This window comes from Mus caroli, chromosome 4 (genome assembly GCF_900094665.2).
Source record: "Mus caroli chromosome 4, CAROLI_EIJ_v1.1, whole genome shotgun sequence".
Lineage (NCBI taxonomy): Eukaryota > Metazoa > Chordata > Mammalia > Rodentia > Muridae > Mus > Mus caroli.
This window is the reverse complement of record NC_034573.1, coordinates 145,708,519-145,728,313: the sequence shown is the minus strand read 5'-3', so window position 1 is coordinate 145,728,313 and position 19,795 is coordinate 145,708,519. Positions and strand designations below refer to the sequence as shown.

Sequence of the window (19,795 nt, the reverse complement as noted above, 5' to 3'; positions counted from 1 at the left end):
TGAGTTCCAGGACAGCCAGGGCTACACAGAGAAACCCTGTCTCAAACAAAACAAAACAAAACAAAAACAAACAAACAAAAAAAAGGAAATAAACCAGCATTTTAGAATGGCTGTCCATATTAATATAAAAACAAAACCTTTAGGGCCTCCCTGACTTATTTTAAGAATTACCAATCTCTGATTGCTAGAGATTCGAGTAACAGCATACTATTGAGGTAAGCTTCAGGCTCAACTCCAAGAAAGTTGAAGCACATATCCCCAAACCAAAGTTAGAAGGTCACAAGCTGCTATCCCTTTGTGGGGAATAAACTCTGGACACTCACCCAGCTTGGGAGCAGGCGAGAACCCTGCTGCACTGTCCAGGCCTGGCGCACTCCCTGGGAGCAGGCCCTTTGCTCGGGCCTTTGCTTCTTCAATGGCATGCTTTCTCTTCTCCACTTCACTCTCCAGATGTGTCAAATCAACCTGAGAAACCAGAATCACCCATTCAGAACCAAATGCTTCTATCCAAACACAAGTACAGAACAAACACAAAAACATACAGAGGAACCTTTTTCCGTGTATAAAGCTGCAAGATTTTAAAGCAAATTTCTTGAATTTCTTCTTCAGTTGCTCCAAACAAAAGAAACCAATGTGGACGATTGGGTAAAGGGATCTGGAACACAAAATATTCTCATGTTACTTTCCTTAAAAACTTCAAGGCCTGGTATAGTGGTGCAAACCTTATAATCTTGGCACTCAGAAAACAGAAGCAGGTGGATCTTTCTGAGTCTGAGTACAGTCAGAGCTACATAATGGAGACCTTTTCTCGAAAAAATACTACCACCACCACCAAAGCACTTCAAGGCCAATAAGATTCTTAGGGAAACACCTGAAAATGGCCTGCCAGTTACAAAGAATCTCTGTTGCAAATGAATCTAGTTTGATAAATATTAACACTTCCTACAGGCTGGGAAAATGTCTACAATCTAGACTAAAACCCAGGCAGCCACATACTTACCTCCAGTGTCCGGGCAGCAAGGTAGATACAGGCACAAGCAATGCTTTCAGGCTGGAACCGCACAAAGACATCTGTGCGAAGGCTGTCATTCATGTAGTTCCTGAAACCAAAACCAGGAAGACTGTAATGCCATGGGCAATTATGCCACCATGTGTCATCAAAGGTAGTTATTCCTAAGGGTTCTGCACTAGGACTGTGCTGGGTACTCTGGGCATCCCCATAGGTAACAGGGGACATTCTGAATACAGGAAAGAAATAAATCACTGGGGGGAAAAGCTGGCTGAATGTCAGACAATGTTGCTATGAACGAGAACCGACTTTAACTTTACTTTTCCTTCTCTATGACCTGCTATCATGCAAAGCACAATGCTTAGAAAGAAAATGCTACTTAGTAGTTAAAATGTAGTTGATTAAAGAAATCTAAATGTTCAAAATCCATAGTGCAGAGAAACATGCAAACTCAAATGAGAAGGCTGAGCATGAAGCCTCCCAACTGTCAGACAAGCTGTCCTCCTGTGTTCCTTTTCTTCAGGCAGCATTTGTCGCCCGGTCCTTCTCCAGATGACTGAGCCACAGCTCCAGGGAGGGAGTCCACTTGGAAAAGGGAAAGGCCCTTGGGTGCAGTTCAGATGCATGGGCACATCATGCAGAGGAGGTCAACACCCAAGGGAATCCTCTTCTCGGGCTTATCAAAGAACGAAACTGTCCCATTTCAACAAGGAGTCTTAAAATGAACATTCATAAAAATCAGACAAAAGCAACAAAACACTAAAAGTGGCATCAAACTAAGTACACTTAAAAATGCTATAATACTTTAGATGATATGTAAGTACAAAACTTCACATTTTTAGAAAAGTTAAAGGTCATTTAAAATTGACTACATCTTTAATATTTTCTTTATATATTTAAAATGTATAGGCTAAGGCCAAAGGGTATGCTAGCTTTATCAACAATGCAAAAACAATTCATGAGAAAACACGTCATGAGGTTATACACTGCCCAACATATCCACTGGTACTGTGCATACCCTAATGTCAGGTTGTACCACATATGAGAGATGTAACTGCTCCCACCCAGTATCTATGCCTGAAAACCTTAAAGAAAGTAACATTCACTCTGACATTCTAAATAATACATTCTACAGATGCCTATAAGAGGCAGCTGGCCTGGGAAGCAACACCTCTACACTTAGAAGGGAAGCCAAGAATAGTAGGGGCATCTACCCATCTCCCAGAAGCCATTCTGTAGCTGAACAGTTTAAACATTCACAATAGAAATACAACCATCAATAACTTTACGACTAGTAAGGAAATTTTAGTATTCAAATATATTAATTCATTAACTTTGTTCTTAAAACAAGTGAAATCCTTCAAAGGTATAGTTAAACTTAATGCTACATTTGAAATAAATTACAGTATTTTAACTTAAAGATGCACACCTTTACTGGAGTGAGTCCCGCTTAAGCTGCTGAAAAGAGCAACCTTAGGGCTTGGAAGAAAAGATGATAGGATCCAGTAACAGCCTGAATTTCCACCATGCCAATTTTGTCACTTCAGTTTTTATAGCTTTCTATACAATTTTTTTTTTTAAAAAAAAAAAAGAAAGGTATTGCATCTTTATTGCACAGGTACAGCAGTTTTAAAAGAACAAAATTCAAGTCAAGACAGTTATCAATTCTAATCGATACAATTACCAAGCATGACAGGATTAACAAGAAGCACAATCGTCAGAGAACCACAGCAGCAGTCGGCCATGACTATACTATCGGGTGCGCATACCACCAGTCTAGAGCCAGCCTTCGGTGGAGAGCCTGCACTGGATTGGCTGAAGACGGCCGCTGTCCCTGCACCAAAGCACTTGGACAGCAGAGGAGAAGTCTTAGTCACTTACCCTCAGAGGCTACCCTTTGATTGAAAGAGTACAGAAAAGAAAAGTCAAAACAGGTTCTCTATAAAGCATGTCATAGCACCAGACAATTCAGTCAGCAATATGACCCCTACAGACTTAACTCTGTGGGGAAAATATACCCCAATACCAAATTTTTACTTCAGGCTTCATTCTAGCATATGCCTGCTAAAACCAACCCAGGACTGCAGCAAATTCCCATCTCCCTTCCCTCAAGGGATACATCCCCTGGAAAACAATACCACTGACTCTGTGGCTTGAACTACCACCTGTAACATTTTTATGCCCAGCTGACAAACCCCAGAGGGGAGCCCAGTGACTACTCTCTTAGGGTGGGAGAGTTGGAAATATAGGGGCAGGGGTAGGCCACCTACCGTTAAGCCTGTCCCTGTCAATTTGGGGGAGGCTGATAGTAATCATAGGGCAGATCACTAGGCACTGGGACAACTCCAGCCCATAACCAAGTCATGGGATGACAACCCACTGCCCAAGTGCCTCAAATAATTTATTCCTCAACTGCCCTTGCTGGTCTCATGAAACAAGGAAAATCAACTCACCATGCAGTCTGGACCAGGTGTTGATTACGCTCACATTCTAACACCTGAAGGTACATAACGATTATCTGGAAGATATGGGTCAGGCAGTTATTACCAAAGACTTCAGGAGCAAGGATTCAGATCTTGGTGTCCATGCAGCAAAAGAACTTCAAGCTATACCCCAGGGAGTTCCTGGTGACATCCGGCAGACAGCTCAACTTTTGTGATGTGCTCGCTACCTGCTTTTATAGTCGGGCAAAGTGCAACTAATTGAAAACTAAGCCACACCCCATGGCATTGAAGGCCTTGTTCCTCACATGGCTCATTTTCATTCTTGTTGACAACACCTTTTCCACCAATGAGATTAGCCTGCCCTATACATCCCTGTACCCCAGTAGTCAAGTTGTACAAAATATGAAAATAGCATTCAACAAATTAAGAAAAGCATGTAAAATATTTAGTGGACAATTTACATGAATTTAATCACAGAAACTCAAATATGCAAGAAAAGATGGCAAGGCTACAGAAGTAAACATGAACATTTGCTGGGTTTGGTCTGTTGAGGCAGGGTCTGCTGGCCTAGAGTTCAAAATGGAGACCAGGTTGGTTTCAAACTCAGATCTGCTTTCCTTTTGCCACCAAAGTACTAGGATTACTAGTAGTACTAGTACCACCTCACCCAGCTATGCCTGAAGTTTTAAAGAAGTTTTTAGTTTAGCTAAACTAGATGAGACACCCATGAAATAGTACAATAAACTCACTTGGACTCAGCATGTGCTTAGACTTTTTGGTTTATTTTAAGATAAAAGAATTCAGAATTCTTCCTGTTCTACCACAGAACATATCAAAGCCGTTACTAAAGTAAGAGTCAAGCGTTGGACTAAGTTCTTAGGGGCTCAGTCAGTAAAGTGCCTGCCTCGTATTAAAATCCCCAGAATCCATATTAAGATGCTGGATGTGGCAGCTCACACTTTGTTTTGATTTTTTTTTTTTTTTTTGGTTTTTCGAGACAGGGTTTCTCTGTGTAGGCTTGGCTGTCCTGGAACTCACACTGTAGACCAGGCTGGCCTCAAACTCAGAAATCCGCCTACCTCTGCCTCCCGAGTGCTGGGATTAAAGGCGTGCGCCACCACGCCCGGCTTTGATTGGTTTTTTAAGACATGATGTCTCTGTGTAACAGAGCCCTGGCTGGCCTAGACTTTTTCTTTGTAGGCAAGGCTAGCCTCAAACTCACAGTGATCCACCTGCTTCTGTCTTCCAAGTGCTGGGATTAAAGTTGAGTGTCACAACACCTAGCAGTGACTCACTGTTGTTGTTTTCTAATTTATTGTTATTTTATGTACATTGGTATTTTGCCTGTATGCTAGTGTGAGGGTGTGAGATTCCCTGGCATTGGAGTTACAGACAGTTGTGAGCTGACATGTGGGTGCTGGAAACTGAACCCCGATCCGCTGAAAGAGCACCAGTCCTCTTCACAGCTGAGCCATCTCTCCAGCCCCAAGTGACTCACATTTTTAATCCCACAACTGGGGAAGGAGAGGGGCTCATTGGCCAGCCAGTCTAACCTAATTGGTGAGGTCCAGGCCAAAGAGAGCAGCTGTCTCATGAGCAAGTATCCCTGGAAGTTTTCCTCTGGACTCCAAAATGTACTTCCACAAACATGCACTTAAAATTTTTACTGTTGGGCTGGAGAGATGGCTCAGCGGGTAAGAGTACTGACTGCTCTTGCAAAGGTCCCGAGTTCAAATCCCAGCAACCACATGGTGGCTCACAACCACCTGTAATTAGATCTGATGCCCTCTTCTGGTGCATCTGAAGCCAGCTACAGTGTACTTACATATAATAATAAATAAATTAAAAAAAAAAAAGAAAAAAAAATTTTACTGTTAAGAAAAATGTAGATGGAGCTAGAGATAACTCAATGGTTAAGAGCAAGTATCAGCAATTCCACAGGTCCTGAGTTTTATTCCCAGCAACCACACTGTAGCTCACAACCATGGGATCCGATTCCCTATTCTGGTGGGCATGAAGAGTATCCATATACTTAAAATACATAAATAAATCTAAAAAAAGAAAGAGAGAGAGAGAGAGAAAGAGAGAGAGAGAGAAAAGTAGGCTTAAAAACAATTGTTCTTTTTTTGTTTGTTTTTTTGTTTTTGGTTTTTCGAGACAGGGCTTCTCTGTGTAGCCCTGGCTGTCCTGGAACTCACTCTGTAGACCAGGCTAGCCTTCAACTCTCTGCCTCCCGAGTGCTGGGATTAAAGGTGTGGGCCACCATGGCCCAGTGTTGCTCTGTTTTTAATCAATCTATCTATCTATCTATCTATCTATCTATCTATCTATCTATCTATCTACCTAATCTATCTGAGACAGAGAGTTCCACTACATAGACTTGTTGATCTATCTATCTATCTATCTATCTATCTACCTAATCTATCTGAGACAGAGAGTTCCACTACATAGACTTGTTGGCCCTGGAACTCACCATGTAGTCCAGGCTGGCCTTGAACTCAGAGCTTCCTGCCTCAACCTCCCAAGTGCTAGGGATTAAACCACTCAAGGCTGAGCCCTGTGTATTTTTGAGATGAGGTCTCATGTAGTGAAGGCTGGCTTCCTACTTGAAATGTAGCTGAAAACTTCCAAGCCAGGCAAGAAAAATATATGTTTATGAATTACACTTCAAATTTTACCACTGATTTTGAAAGCTGAAATCTAAAAGACACCATTTCAAACACTCTTTTTTTTTTTTTTTTTTTTTTTTTGGTTTTTTGAGACAGGGTTTCTCTGTATAGCCCTGGCTGTCCTGGAACACACTTTGTAGACCAGGCTGGCCTGGAACTCAGAAATCCGCCTGCCTCTGCCTCCCGAGTGCTGGGATTAAAGGCGTGCGCCACCACGCCCGGCCTTCAAACACTCTTATACTGCTAAAAATCACAATTATAAAAAGTTGATAAATATAGGACTAATTTTAAGTTCTAGACATAAGCAAGAAAACCAAGAGGGGGAACCGTTCAGTACTTTACAAGGCCTTCACTCCTCCTGCACAAAGTAGAAGTCAGCTCAAGTGTGACTTGGGTGGCTGCAGGTGCCAGGCCAAACCCACCTTGTGAGGGTGCTTCACATGGACACAAAAGCCCAATTCCTTGAGAACCCGTCTCTCTGCCTTTATAATCTGGTTCTTTAGGTTAACATACTCTTGATCCAGCACCAGAGGCACGGGCTTCCTGCAGAGAAGACAAAGAATATGCTCTGTACCAGGATTAATCAAAACCTTTTAGATTCCACAATTATTTCCAAGTGATAAATACCACAGTACCAGAAAGCTACAAATGACATCTCCTTTAACAAAATTTTAGAAGAGTCCTCAAACCTACATACTTATTACCAACCTGCCCCCCACCTTGACTTTACACATAAACAATATGAGTCTGAGGATCTCTGCACAGTGCTAAAACACCATGTCAGAATTCAAGGCAAAAAGAGCACCCTTTTCATGAGTTGTAAACTACAGAACCAATACAGCACAATAAAGTCATCCCTTGGTATACACTGGTGCTGGGTTAATGACAATTTTCACCTAATACTAATACCCATGAATGTTTAAGTTCCTCACACAAAGTGGTGGAATATCCCCATAGCCTCTTCACACTTCATATCATAATTGGAAAACTTTATACCTAGTACACTGTAAATGTTGTTTAAGAGATACTGACAAGAAAGTCTAAACATGTTCAATACAAAAATTATTCCACCTCATACTCTCCCAGTCTCTCACCCCCAACACTAATATTTTCAAGAGTTAGTTGAACTCTTGAATGAGAAACCTGCAGATAGACTACAAAAAGAGAGACATGGTCAAGTTTCAAAGGGTTTGTTAAGCTGGGCATGGTAGTACAGTCCCCTAAGCCCAGCATTCTGGAGCCAGACAAGACCATCTGTATGAGTGAGACCAGCCTGGTCTACATAAGGCTCAAAGACTGTTAAGGCTTCATAGTCAAGACTGTTTCAGAATAAAACAAACACCAAAGGGCTTCTGTGAAGGAGCAGAAAGTCTGTGACAAGGTCTAGGTGCACTGGTCTATTATTAGGGATATTTGTTTTCTGGTTCTGTTGGTCTGTGTGGATGTTTTAGATGGGGGCTGCTATAGTCTCCTTCTACTTCTACAATGTGGGACTTCAGTATAAAATCCAGGAGCTCAGGCTTGACAGCAAGTTCCTTTACCCACTAAGCCATTTCATCAACCCAGTGTGTTTGTTCTTTAAATTTTGTATAACATTTGTTTGGTATGTGGGTTGTGCCTGTAGAGGTCAGAGGACAACTTGTTGGAGTCAATTCTCCTCCTACCATGTTGATCCTAAAACCTAACAGTGCTGAGGGTGAGAACCAGGGACCTGGCGCTCAGAGGTTCTCAGCAGAACCATGGAACAAACAGGACAATAGGGTAGTGAGCTGATGTGGTCATACAGGAATTGTTTCAGCAGCGTTAGGACAGCCAGCTATCCTGGTTATTGTACTCCCCTACCAACTGCCCCAAGACAGCATCTAGGGCACATGCAAACAATCTACTGTAAATTCACAGGTTGGTATAACAATGACAGACATTATGACAGCTCTGGAAAGGACTCACTTTTTCTCTCTCAGATGCCGAAGGCGATGGAATACATTGATGACATCCCTGATTCGTCTCGGAGCCTCTTCTATTTTGGAAGCCAGGTGAACACAAGCCATGGATACATGCTGAAATGTACATTGGGACACGGGTGTTTTTCCCCCAACTTGGGAACCTTCCAAGGCATTAAAACTATTAGAAACAACCAGAAGATACAGAGACAGGCCTCTCGGGAAAGAGCTGTGTAGACTTTGCAGGACAGAATTCAGCTGACTAAGTACTGGGCAGAACAGGCCAGGTTTCATCCCAATTCATTTCTCTGATAAAACAGAAAGAAGCCTACCTCCATGGAATGTTTCACGAAGGACTTAGTGTAAAAGAACCGCTGGAACAACACCTGCCCTGTAGCCATGGCCACCTAGGGACAGAGAAGGTTCCATCACGTTTGAATGCAGGATTCAAGCTTGTCCCAGCTAAAATGTCTTGTGTGATTTCCCCCCAGGACAAATAGCCACGACAGTTTCCATTTCCCCAAAGGATTTGGGTCTCGCGAGGCTTTCTTGGGGGTAAAAGGGCTTTCGCTCTGGAGGAGGGGGGAAGGGGTGGCGAGCGCGGGCGCTGCTCCAAGCCGATCAGCGGTCGCGTAGAAGCACGGGCGCAGGCGGGTTATTTCAAGGCTGCAGAGCGGCACAGGCTCCGACCTCGTCAGTCTAGGTCTGGTGAGTTCCGGGACGTGGGCCAGGACGACAACAAAGGCCCGCCACTCGGCCGGCCGGCGAACGGCTACCTACAAAGCTCGCGGCCGGGCACTTACCTGCGGCAGGCGGAGCAGGATGCCGGCTGCCTGGATGAGCTCGCAGCCCACGACGCGGAGTCCGGTCTCTGTATCAATGTCGAGACCGCTCGACATGGATGGCGTGAAGCGGAGCTTGTCGTCGGGCAGCAAGCAGTTTTCCAAGGTGATGAGCACGCCCGAGTAGAGCCTGTCACCGATCAGCACCCCCTGAGACCCTGGGGCTGCTCCCCCCGAGCCGGAAGAGCAGGCCGCCAACGCTGGAGCCATCAACCCCGGAGCCCCGGCCGCCGCCGCCGCCATTTTGTGCCGCCGACTCTTTTCGGGCCCTTCCCGTCAGGGCGGCTGCTCGAGACGATCATGGCCGCCCCGCCCCAACCCCTTCCATTGGCTGAACGTCACCGCTGTCTCGACGCCGTTGGCCGTACGACCAGTCCTTCAGTATCGCGTCAGGCACTGACGCCGGAAGTACCCAAGGGTGGGGCTGCTCGTTACCCACTTGGCTCTGCGGCCTGGCCCGAACCGGAACTCCTGCCTGGCAAATAGGGGTTCTAGAAGGGAGCCTTTCTTTGGGGGTTGGGACAGAACAACTTTTCTCCCATAGTCCCATGTGCACAACGTTACACAGCGACTTAGTTCAGAGCCTTTAGTTCTCAACCCTCTCTTCTGTCCCCTGGCTCTAGAACAGCTGTGGAGTGGATCTGCCAGCATTAAAAGGGCAGATGGAAACTGCGCGGTTTGTTTGTGGTTTTGGTTTTTTGAGACAGGGTTTCTCTCTGTAGCCCTGGCTGTCCTGGAACTTACTTTGTAGGCCAGGCTGGTCTCCAACTCAGAAATCCGCCTGCCTCTGCCTCCCGAGTGCTGGGATTAAAGGCGTGCGCCATCACCGCCCAGCACCCTTGGATTTCTTATGTTTCTAAAGCTAGTACCACATGGTGGACACTGCAAAGTTGAGCTGACAGCTTGGGGAGGTTCTCCCAGGAACCATGTTAATAGCAGTTTTTGCGGTTGTGCCTTTAATCCCAGCACTTAGGAGGCATAGGCAGGCGGATCTGTGTGGGTTCAAGGTAAGCCTTCTCTCTACAGCTTGAGTTCCAGGACAGGCATGGCTGAGAAACTTTGTCGCAAAAGTAAATAAAATACTAAACAAAAAAGTGCAGATGAAGGGGCTGGAAAGATGGCTCAGCAGTTCAGAGAACTGACTGCTCTTACAGAGGTCCTGAGTTCCAGCTACAACATCATGGCTTGCAACCATCTATCTATGATTGAATCTGATATCCTCTTCTCTCATGCGGGCACAAATGCAAACAGCACTCATACACAATCTTTTTTTAAAGGGGACCCCCAATAATCTACTGCAGCAAATACAGGCCAAAAAATGGCTTGGGGACCTTGAAGGTCAAGGTGAAACGGCTTGTAGTAGATCCTACAGACAATATTTATTAATATTCCTGACTCCAGTCCTTGCCTGCCTAGTTTCATCCAAAACAGTGCTGCTGCCACTACACAATAGATGTTTCATGTCACTCCAAATTTAACTCAAGCTTTTGACAAGATTTCAGCCAGGTTCGGTGAAACGTAAAATTGGGAGAACATGGGAGTTTAAGGAGGTCCCTGTATAACTCTGATTCAGGTACGGTGAACAGCCAACAAGGTTGCCAAAAGTCAGTATTCCATAGTCCAGCTATAGTGGGGTGATTGGACTCCACTCCTAAGCAGACCCCATAAAGATCTCATCAGTCCTCTCACTGTAATGACCACACTGCTGCTGTCTGTCTGTCTGTTCCACCCCTAAGATGCAGCTCTAAAGTAGGCACAATTGTCATTGCCTGGTCTTCCAATTCCCTAAACTGAAACTGAACCAAGAATTAGAAAAGACTGTTGGCTCTAGTCACTCAACCCAGACTCTGGTTCTAGAGATGACTGTTACATCCATCAGGAAGAGAAACCTATACTGGAGAGGGATGCTTGGTTACAATTCAACAGTGATTTGCAGTATCTTGTCTTTATTGTGTGAAGTAGAAAACAAAGCTCAGTGATGGGGCCAAATGGCTATGTATCTTCTCCAATCTGTTCAATAACAAGTGGCTAATGAGTAATATGTGTGCAACACTCTGGCAAAGTGTTAAGCGTATTGTATGCAAGACACAAACCTAGTGCAGTGACGTTTAGGCTGATGAAAAAGTCCAAAAAGCCTTGTAGGAATCCTCAGTAAAGAGAAGCCAAACTTAAGCTTGTCTGCAGTGGTGAGAGAGGACAGATCTTTAGGGACTGGGAACATAACCGAGTTATAAGCTTCTGTAGTATGTGTGAAGCCTTGTGTTTAGTACCCTGAATCCCAGAAACTAGACATGGCGGGTACATACCTATAATCCCAGCACGTGAGAAGTAGAGGCAGGAGATCAGGAACTTAGAACCACTCTTGAGGTACGTGAAATTGTCAAAAGCAACACAAATTATAGGAGGGAAATTAGGACTTGATAAATTATGTATTGTGCTAGAAGTGTGCATTGAGTCTGAGGGAAGAGCTCAGAATGACTCGTAAGCAACTGATGGCCTAAGACGAGGAATGGTGTCACTATAGTCAAGCATGGTTCCAACGAGGCAGAGACAGGCATTATGGCTTCTGTAGCAAAGGGCTCAACAAAGTAGACGTAGGCCTTTCTTTTATAAATGTGGCTGGCAATTAAGAATTTCCCCAAGGGGGCTGGTGAGATGGCTCAGTGGGTAAGAGCACCCGACTGCTCTTCCGAAGGTCCAAAGTTCAAATCCCAGCAACCACATGGTGGCTCACAACCATCTGTAACGAGATCTGGCACCCTCTTCTGGAGTGTCTGAAGACAGCAACAGTGTACTTACATATAATAAATAAANAAACCTTTAAAAAAAAAAAAAAAGAATTTCCCCAAAGCCGGGCATGGTGGCGCACGCCTTTAATCCCAGCACTTGGGAGGCAGAGGCAGGTGGATTTCTGAGTTTGAGGCCAGCCTGGTCTACAAAGTGAGTGCCAGGACAGCCAGGGCTACACAGAGAAACCCTGTCTCGAAAAACCAAAAAAAAAAAAAAAAGAATTTCCCCAAAGATAAAACATTTAATCATGAAGAGGAAACTAGTTCAGACAAAGGATGCTCTTAAAAGAAGCAAAACACTCCATCCTGCAGGTAAACTTTTTAAGATACAAGTAGCTAGGCATGGTGGCATATGCCTATAATTCCAACACTCAGGATACAGAGGCAGGCTGAGTGAAAAAGTAGCCTGATTTGGATACTCTGTGTGTGTGTGTTTAAAGGTTAATAAAGCTGGGCAATGGTGGCGCATGCCTTTAATCCCAGCACTTGGGAGGCAGAGGCAGGCGGACTTCTGAATTCGAGGCCAGCCTGGTCTACAAAGTGAGTTCCAGGACAGCCAGGGCTATACAGAGAAACCCTGTCTCGAAAAACAAAAAATCAGGGTGAAACTGACACAATTTATTAGGTACCCTCCCCAAGCAGGTCATGTTATCAGTTATAAAGGACTATTGAGGGACTCTCAAACAAGCCAAGGTGCTTGGAAGAGACACTCTTGAACCCACTGGGCTGCTTGTAAGCTTGCAGTGCACTTCAGTTTTCATGCTGTGGTGTGCTTTTGAGTCATTTCTGCTCCCTTAAATAATCCTGATAAACTCACCAATTGGACCTAAGTAGTATCCTTACTTTGGCCAGTCAATGGTTCCCTCTCTGGGGTGAGTACCTTTTTGCTGACATCTCAGGAATACTGTCTTAGCTAGAAGAGAGAATAGAATAAGTCAAGGAAAAGGGTTATTGTCAGGGTCTGCTGGGTTTTGTTTCCAGGAAATGGCTTTGGTGAGAGTTACTAGGGTAAGAGCAAATGTAGACCAATTATGGGAAGCAAGCAGTGGATATAAGAATGAAGATAAGGGAGTACAAACTATAGAATTTGACGGAGGCATGGAAATTAGGTGTTTAAGAGATGGCAGTCTTTGGGTGAAGCAGGACCCCAAGAGCACAAGGGACAGACCTAACCTTATTAACATTATATAACAGTATAACATTATACTCTACAGGAGGAAGAAAGAGTCTACATCATACAGCATCATCAATACAGCATGCTCTTGGTCTCAGTTGAAAGGATGTGCCAGCTTCAGAGTGGGTTGGCGGCACTCTTAAACTTATGTCAAAGACTGCTCTGTAAGGTTAAGGAATGAATTCTGGACAGTCTTTGTTAGCAGCAGCACCTCAGCAGCTCTATTGATGATGCTGTATGATGTAGACTCTTTCTTCCTGTTTTTGATAATGAGACATATTCCTGTGATTTGTACCCACCTGGAAGCATGGAAAGAGAAAGCAGCTAGGGGCTCAACTGCTGATTCCCTGGGCCCATGCCACACACAAGGAAAAGACCAAAAGAGGTTAAATGTTTACTTAAGGCAGACCAGACAACTGGGGGGAGGGTTGATATAGGACCCCTACCTTAAAAGGAAAAGCAACATGAGAGCTGAACCCTGCTACTCCCACTCAGCCTTTCCTGCAACAGGCAGCCAGTGATGGCAAGTCTATGGGCAGTACACAAGCTTTATATCCCTAAAGGGGGATTACTTGATGCCAGGAAATAACTCACAAGTTCAACACTGCAAAGGCTTTATTTGTACAATCTTTACAGGACAGTTTGGGGCTGTGTCACTGAGTAAAGACCTGTCGGCTCAGGCCTGTTACTAAAATGTAAATAAATACAAATCAGACTTACTGGTGACAGTCCTTTTGGTCCTATCTTGTTTATAACAGTCTATAGCACTGCAGCCTTCAGTGGTACTGCACCACTCTGGAAAAGATACCTTCAGGCTCCTTTCCATCCCCCAAAGCTGCAGCAAATCCCTCCTGTTGCCTCCGCTTAGCCAAAGCAGCCAAAGATTTAAACGTCTTTGGTTCATAGATGGCCAGGTCCACAAGTACTTTCCTGTTGAGCTCCACCTGGCACTGGAAAGACAAAGAACCACAGCCTGTAATAAGCATCAGAAACCACTTGAGAAAACTAGGTGTGGTGGTACATGCCTTTATTTCCAGCACCATAGAACCTGTAAGTTCCAGGCCTGCTAAAGAATACCCTGCCTCAAAAAGTAACAATAACCAACAAAAAGAAACTACTTCAATAGAATACAGCAGATACTATGTTGGAACAGACAGGAGGACACAGCCACAAGATATCTACTGAGTCTAGAGTAGCCAGCCAACATTCTACTGGTGTGGAACACTTGGGAACCGTGGAAAAGGAACAGCAAGGACATCTTGCATGGAGAACATAGCAGGATTCTGTAGTATAGATGTGAGTGAGGACAAAGAAGGGGGCCGATAGAGGCTGTAGCATGAACAAGCCAGTAGAGGCCCAGGTCCCATGGTTAGGGTCAATAGTCACTTGGGCACTAAAACTTCTGGCCTGGGATAACTATTTATTGTAATCATTAAACTGTGATTCCCATCAAGTAAGACTACAGGGGTTGACAGACGCAGGTATTTCTGGCTCAGAAGAGAGAGGCTATAAGCCTGGGAGTGTAACTGGATGGCAGAAGTCATGTACAAGGTCGTGGGTTTTAACCCTAGCAATGATGATAAAAGTAACAGGTGATTTCAGAAAGCAAGAAAAGAGAGGTGAACTGGCTGCATATATTAAATACCATTTTCAAGCATTGAGTGGACTCTACTGTGTGACCTGTGACTGACTCTCTCCCCCTCCTTCTCCTCCTCCCTCTCCCTTCCCTTTCCCCCTCTCTTTTTCCCCAAAGTCTGTCTATTATGTAGCTCTGGTTGTCCTTAAACTTACTACCTAAGCCATGCTGGCCTCAAACTCACAGGGATCTATCTGCCTCTGCCCCTCTGCCCCTGCCTCCCAAGTGTTTAGACTAAAGGTTTGCACCATCACACCCTGAAGATGTGTGACTTTAAATTTAGTTTCTGAACTTCAGGCCCACATAAGTAAAATGGAGGACATAATATTGTCTCAGATCACCCAGAGGACCCTTATAAAGCTCTAGAACAATGTCTGTGATGAGGTGGAAGTGGAATGCCTACCACTGGACTCTTTTAAAAGAAAAACCATGGGCAGCTAGAGAGACTGCTCAGCAGTTAAGAGCACTTATTCCTCTTCCAGTGAACTTAGGTTTACTCCCAGTACCTACATGGCAGTTTACAATCATCTGTAACTTAGGGACCCAATGCCCTCTTCTGGCATCCAAGGATACCAGGCACAGATGTAATACACAGATATACACACAGGCAAAATAATTTCTGTACATAAAAATATAAACAAGCAAACAAACAAAACCCCCCTCAGGATGGGCAGTTGTGGCACATGCCTTTAATCCCAGAACCTGGGAGGCAGAGGCAAGTGGATTTCTGTGTTTGAGGCCAGTCTGGTCTACAGAGTGTGTTCCAGGACAGCCAAGGCTACACAGAGAAACCCTGTCTCAAAAACAAACAAACAAACCTCAAATTCAAATTCTAAAATTAAAATCAGTTTTTTACCTTTTCCCTTTCATACAGAGCATGTACCTTGGCAAGGGTATGGCATGCTCTGCTCACAGTACGCTAAACTATTAACAGGGTTTGTTGAAAGCAGGTTGCCAGAATGTAATCCAGACGAGTAGTTTAGGAAACAGCCCTAGGAGCAGCAGTGGTTACCCCATGGACTACTACCAGGTTGGCTCACATCTGATGGCATGATTCTTTTACATGCTCGGCACCTTGATAAGGCCTCAACTTACCTTAATTAAGTTGACAATGAATGCTGGGTACTTTAAGCCATGTTCCTGGGAGGCAGCTGTAATTCGATTAATCCAGAGCTAGAATTAAAACATTGAGATGCTTAGTACTGGCTTACTTTCTCTCTCTCACTCTCTCTTCCTTCCTTCCTTCCTTTTTTTTTTTTTTTTTTTTTTGAAACTGGGTTTTACTATGCATCCCTGGCTGTTCAGGAACTCACTATGCAAACCAGGCTGGTCTCAAACTCAAAAAAATCTACCTGCCTCTGCCTCTCTAGTGCTAAGAGTAAAGATCTGTACCACTTACACCTGACTCCAGGATGGTTTGATAGTCATTTCTGAATGTTGTATCTATATCTTGTTTACAGCAAAGGTTCTGACTGCACTAAAATGTGCAAAGTAAAAAAGATGTTTCTTCTCAGGAAACAAGCTTTTAGGAACAACACCACCAAAGGTTGATATATTTCATACAGAGAAGCCCTACTATGAATCACAAGCAGGCAGCACTCCAGAAGTTACAGCCAGCCCAGGTTACATAGTGAGACACTGTCTCAAAAAAGCAAAGCAGGCAACCAGTCTTAGTGGTACAATCTTCTAGTCCCAGCACTCAGGAGGCAGAAGAAGAACTCTGTGAGTTAGAGGTCAACTTGGTATACATAACAAGTTCCAGGATAGCCAGAGATACACAGTTTAAGACCCTGTCTCAACAATGAAATGCAACACAACACAGTAAAGCAAAAAGTTCCTTTATAAATGACAAGCAAACTAAGGTGATACTGCATGCCTGAAATTCTAGCACTTAGGAGGCAGGCCAAGTTTAAGGCCAGCTTGGTTTGCCCAGTAAGGCTCAGGGCAGGCAGGGCTATATAGTGAGATTCTATCTCAGAAGCAATCAAACAAACAAATAAGACAGGCAGACAGGCAAAGCCAGGCCAGGTAGGGTAGCTCTGTAACTCCATCCAGCCCCCAGTATAGCTGAGTCATGACCACAAGCCTGGGCAATAGCATGAGTTCAAGTCCAGCCTCAGAATTTTTTTTAAAGATTAATTTATTTATTTTATGTATATGAGCCACCAAGTGGTTGCTGGGAATTAAACTCAGGACCTCTGGAAGAGCAGTCAGTGCACTTAACCTCTGAGCCATCTCTCCAGTCCCAGCCTCACAACTTAAAAGTGTTCTGTGACATCTGATTTTCCTAAAGCTTGGAGGCCAGGCACCCTAGCATGTTCAGGTCCTAATTAGAGTCCTCACCTCAAAAAACAAGAAACAAAAAAACCAAAAACAACAACAAAAAAACCAGGTAATGGCTGAGGAAGTACACTTAAAGTTGACCTCTGTACATCACACATGTATATAAAAATGGCTGGGAATATAGCTCTGAAATTCATAAGCCACAAAGGTTCATATTATTGTGCAATCCTGATGACCTGAGTGCGCTCAATATCTGGAACACAAAAAGCTGGATGCAGCAGCATACACCCGCGGTCCTAGCATTCCTATGGTTGAGCCAGATCTTCACGGGCCAGGATGCTTAGAGTACAAAGTACAGCAGGAACAGCAAGGTAGATTCTGCCTCAACACGGTAGAAGGCAAAAACAAACTCCCGAAAACAACCCTCGAGCCTCCACATTTGAGCATATGCAGGAGTACATGCACACACAGAGAGTCCATGCCTAGCATGTTCAAGGCTCTAGGTTCATTCAGTCTCAGTAGTGCCTTCTTCTCAGTTAAAACAGACAAGGAAGTCAGCCGCTGCAAACTATTTGTATGTACCAATAAGACAAAGGTTGAGATTCTGTGGCAGCACAGAAACATAGCAAACTCAACTCTATGAAGGGAGAAAGGGTTCTTGGAGGATCTGGCTCGTTTGGATTAGTAGAGTCTGTGCTACACACTGACAAACACCTTAACATCTGTCTGGAGGGAATCAAAGTGGCCCTTGCCAGAAGAGGAGCAACTGTGGATTTCTTCAGTGTAACCCCTATGTGCCTCTGTTCATACACATTAGATATTAGTAGGTTTTGTTTTTGCTTTGAGCTTTTTGGAGGGTTGGGGGGGCTCTTTTACCGTAGTCCCTAAAGCTCCTGTATTAGAATCTCTGGAAGTTTGTTAACACAAATTGTTGGGCTCTCCTTCTAGAGCCTAACTCAACACATTCAGAGTAGGTCCTTTAAAGAAAGTGTGCATTTTCTAAAAAAAAAATCTCAGGGTGACCAGGACTGATCCCAGGCCCTCATCAGTGGCAGCAAATGTTCACTTCCCATAAATGGATGCTCCCATGTGTTCACAACACTACTGGAAACTTTGGGCCTGAACAAATCACCAGGTCCCGAGGCAGGACCACTCTACTTCAAAGGCCTGTGCAGCTGAGAACAGAACAGAAGCCCACAACAACACTGTCCACACAATGAACACAACCATCATGCTGTACCCACATTCACGTTAGGGAGTCCTGGGGTGTTTTTTTGTTTGTTTGTTTGTTTTGTTTTGTTTTGTTTTGTTTAATTTGTATATATTTGGATATGTCCTGTGAGGATGTGTGTGGGTGGGTGCACATGGAGACCAAAATGAGTCAAATCCCTTGGAGCCAGAAGTATAAACAGTTTTGAGTTGCTATAGAAGACCAGCATGTCCTCTTATCTGCTGAGCCTTTAGGGAACACTTTCTTACTGTCAAGGTCAGAAATGACATTTCTTATGGCCCTGTTGACTTAGCTCATAAGTACTTACAAGAACTATAACGCAGCGCACAAGTACAGCTTTCACAAATGACAAAAACAAAAACAAAAAAAAAACAACAACAACAACAACAACAAAAACACTTTTGTCCAAAGATGTAAAGGAAATTTCGGGGATGAAAGTCAACATCCTGTGGCTACAGAAAGAAGGCTAAGCTCTGGGGGCATGGAGGGTTGAGCTCCCGAAGCCGGTTTGGAAGAGAGCCTAGCTCTAGGGAGATGAAGGACAAGCTGGGGGTTGGGGTGGGGCTGCCAGGGGCGGCGCTTACGGTCCTCAGGTTCCGCTTCTTAAGTCTGCGGGACTTCGTACACTTAACAAAGGCTCTGGTCACCGCCCTGACGGCCAGGCGGTAGCAGCGATTCTTCCTTCCCCGAAAATGCTGGATGAAGAAAAGGGAAGAAGGGTGTCCGGATGGCAGCGCGGCACTTCACCCCCCGCCCCACGCCTCGGACCCCGACACGCGCACTCACCTGAGCGTGTTTCAGCACCTCCTGAACCCGCCAATAGCGATCAGTGAGGCGGTTCCGCAGCCAGAGCCGCGTCGTAAGGAAGACCATGATGGGCTCCCGAATCCCGACCGGCTGCCATAAGCGCTTCCGGGTCAACGGTCAGAAAGGCCAGCCCTGCCGGGTGTGTGCGAGCACTGTCTTCCGGGACGCCTTTAGACTCGCTCCCTGAGTTCCGTTGTGCCAGACAGTCCGCACGCGGGTGAATGGTTAGAGCAGAAACTGGAGGGGGGATGGTAGGTGAGCAATCCCGGACGGAAATCAGATCTACAGAAACCACCAAAGAACCCTCGGTGATCCGCTCTTCTGTGGGCATCAATTGACCCTAAATGAAAGTAAAAGAAATTAAATCAAGTAAACCCATTCTAAAGACAGCTAGTCTGAGTCAAAGGCTCAAATGAACAAAGGTATCTACTGTCCTGAAGATGTATCCTGGGGATGGAGCCCAACCTCCCGCAGGTACAGAGGCCAAGTTTCGGGGTATGGAGGGCGGAGCTCCTGGAGCTGTGGGAGATACAAGCTCTACGGAGATAAATGCGAAGCTGACAGTCGGAGTGGGACTCACAGTCAACTCGTTAAGAACAGCAGAATTGGAGCTGGAGAGATGGCTCAGCGGTTAAGAGCACTGACAGCTCTTCCGAAAGTCAAATCCCAGCAACCACATGGTGGCTCACAACCATCCGTAATTAGATCTGACGCCCTCTTCTGGAGTGTATGAAGACACCTACAATGTACTTAGATATAATAAATAGATCTTTTAAAAAAGAAAAAGAAAGAAAACAACAGCAGAATTTAGGTTATTCACCAGCTTTACTTGGAGTAAAGGTCTGAGTAAGAAGTTGGCTACAGCCGGGCGGTGGTGGCGTACGCCTTGAATTCCAGCACTTGGGAGGCAGAGGCAGGCAGATTTCTTGAGTTCGAGGCTAGCCTGGTCTACAAAGTGAGTTCCAGGACAG

At 44.8% G+C, this 19,795-nt stretch overlaps 2 protein-coding genes across 6 annotated transcripts in view; both read right to left on the bottom strand.

Annotated features, from left to right (window-relative positions):
• Ccnl2 (cyclin L2) overlaps positions 1–9,202 on the bottom strand; it is a 12,354-nt gene extending 3,152 nt beyond the window's left edge. For 2 of the 5 annotated variants that reach the window (XM_021159707.2, XM_021159708.2), the window contains exons 1-8: positions 8,866–9,199; positions 8,395–8,469; positions 8,070–8,179; positions 6,545–6,665; positions 3,463–3,527; positions 1,001–1,100; positions 551–655; positions 324–465 (exon numbers count right to left, since the gene is read on the bottom strand). In XM_021159707.2, coding sequence (XP_021015366.1) covers positions 324–465; positions 551–655; positions 1,001–1,100; positions 3,463–3,527; positions 6,545–6,665; positions 8,070–8,179; positions 8,395–8,469; positions 8,866–9,147 — 1,000 coding nt within the window. In that variant the 5' untranslated portion in view covers positions 9,148–9,199. Of the gene's footprint in view, positions 1–323; positions 466–550; positions 656–1,000; positions 1,101–1,392; positions 2,905–3,462; positions 3,528–6,544; positions 6,666–8,069; positions 8,180–8,394; positions 8,470–8,865 lie in introns of those variants that run through there. The other 3 variants (XM_029476312.1, XM_021159711.2, XM_021159709.2) reach the window with 3 other exon arrangements.
• A 4,262-nt stretch (positions 9,203–13,464) lies between these two features.
• Mrpl20 (mitochondrial ribosomal protein L20) lies at positions 13,465–18,954 on the bottom strand. Its single transcript, XM_021160820.2, has 4 exons — positions 18,804–18,954; positions 18,602–18,712; positions 15,599–15,676; positions 13,465–13,817 (listed from the first exon to the last, which is right to left on the bottom strand). Exons 1-4 carry the CDS (start codon positions 18,888–18,890, stop codon positions 13,644–13,646), a joined length of 450 nt encoding a protein of 149 aa, XP_021016479.1. The 5' UTR covers positions 18,891–18,954; the 3' UTR covers positions 13,465–13,643.
• Positions 18,955–19,795: the final 841 nt, after the last annotated feature.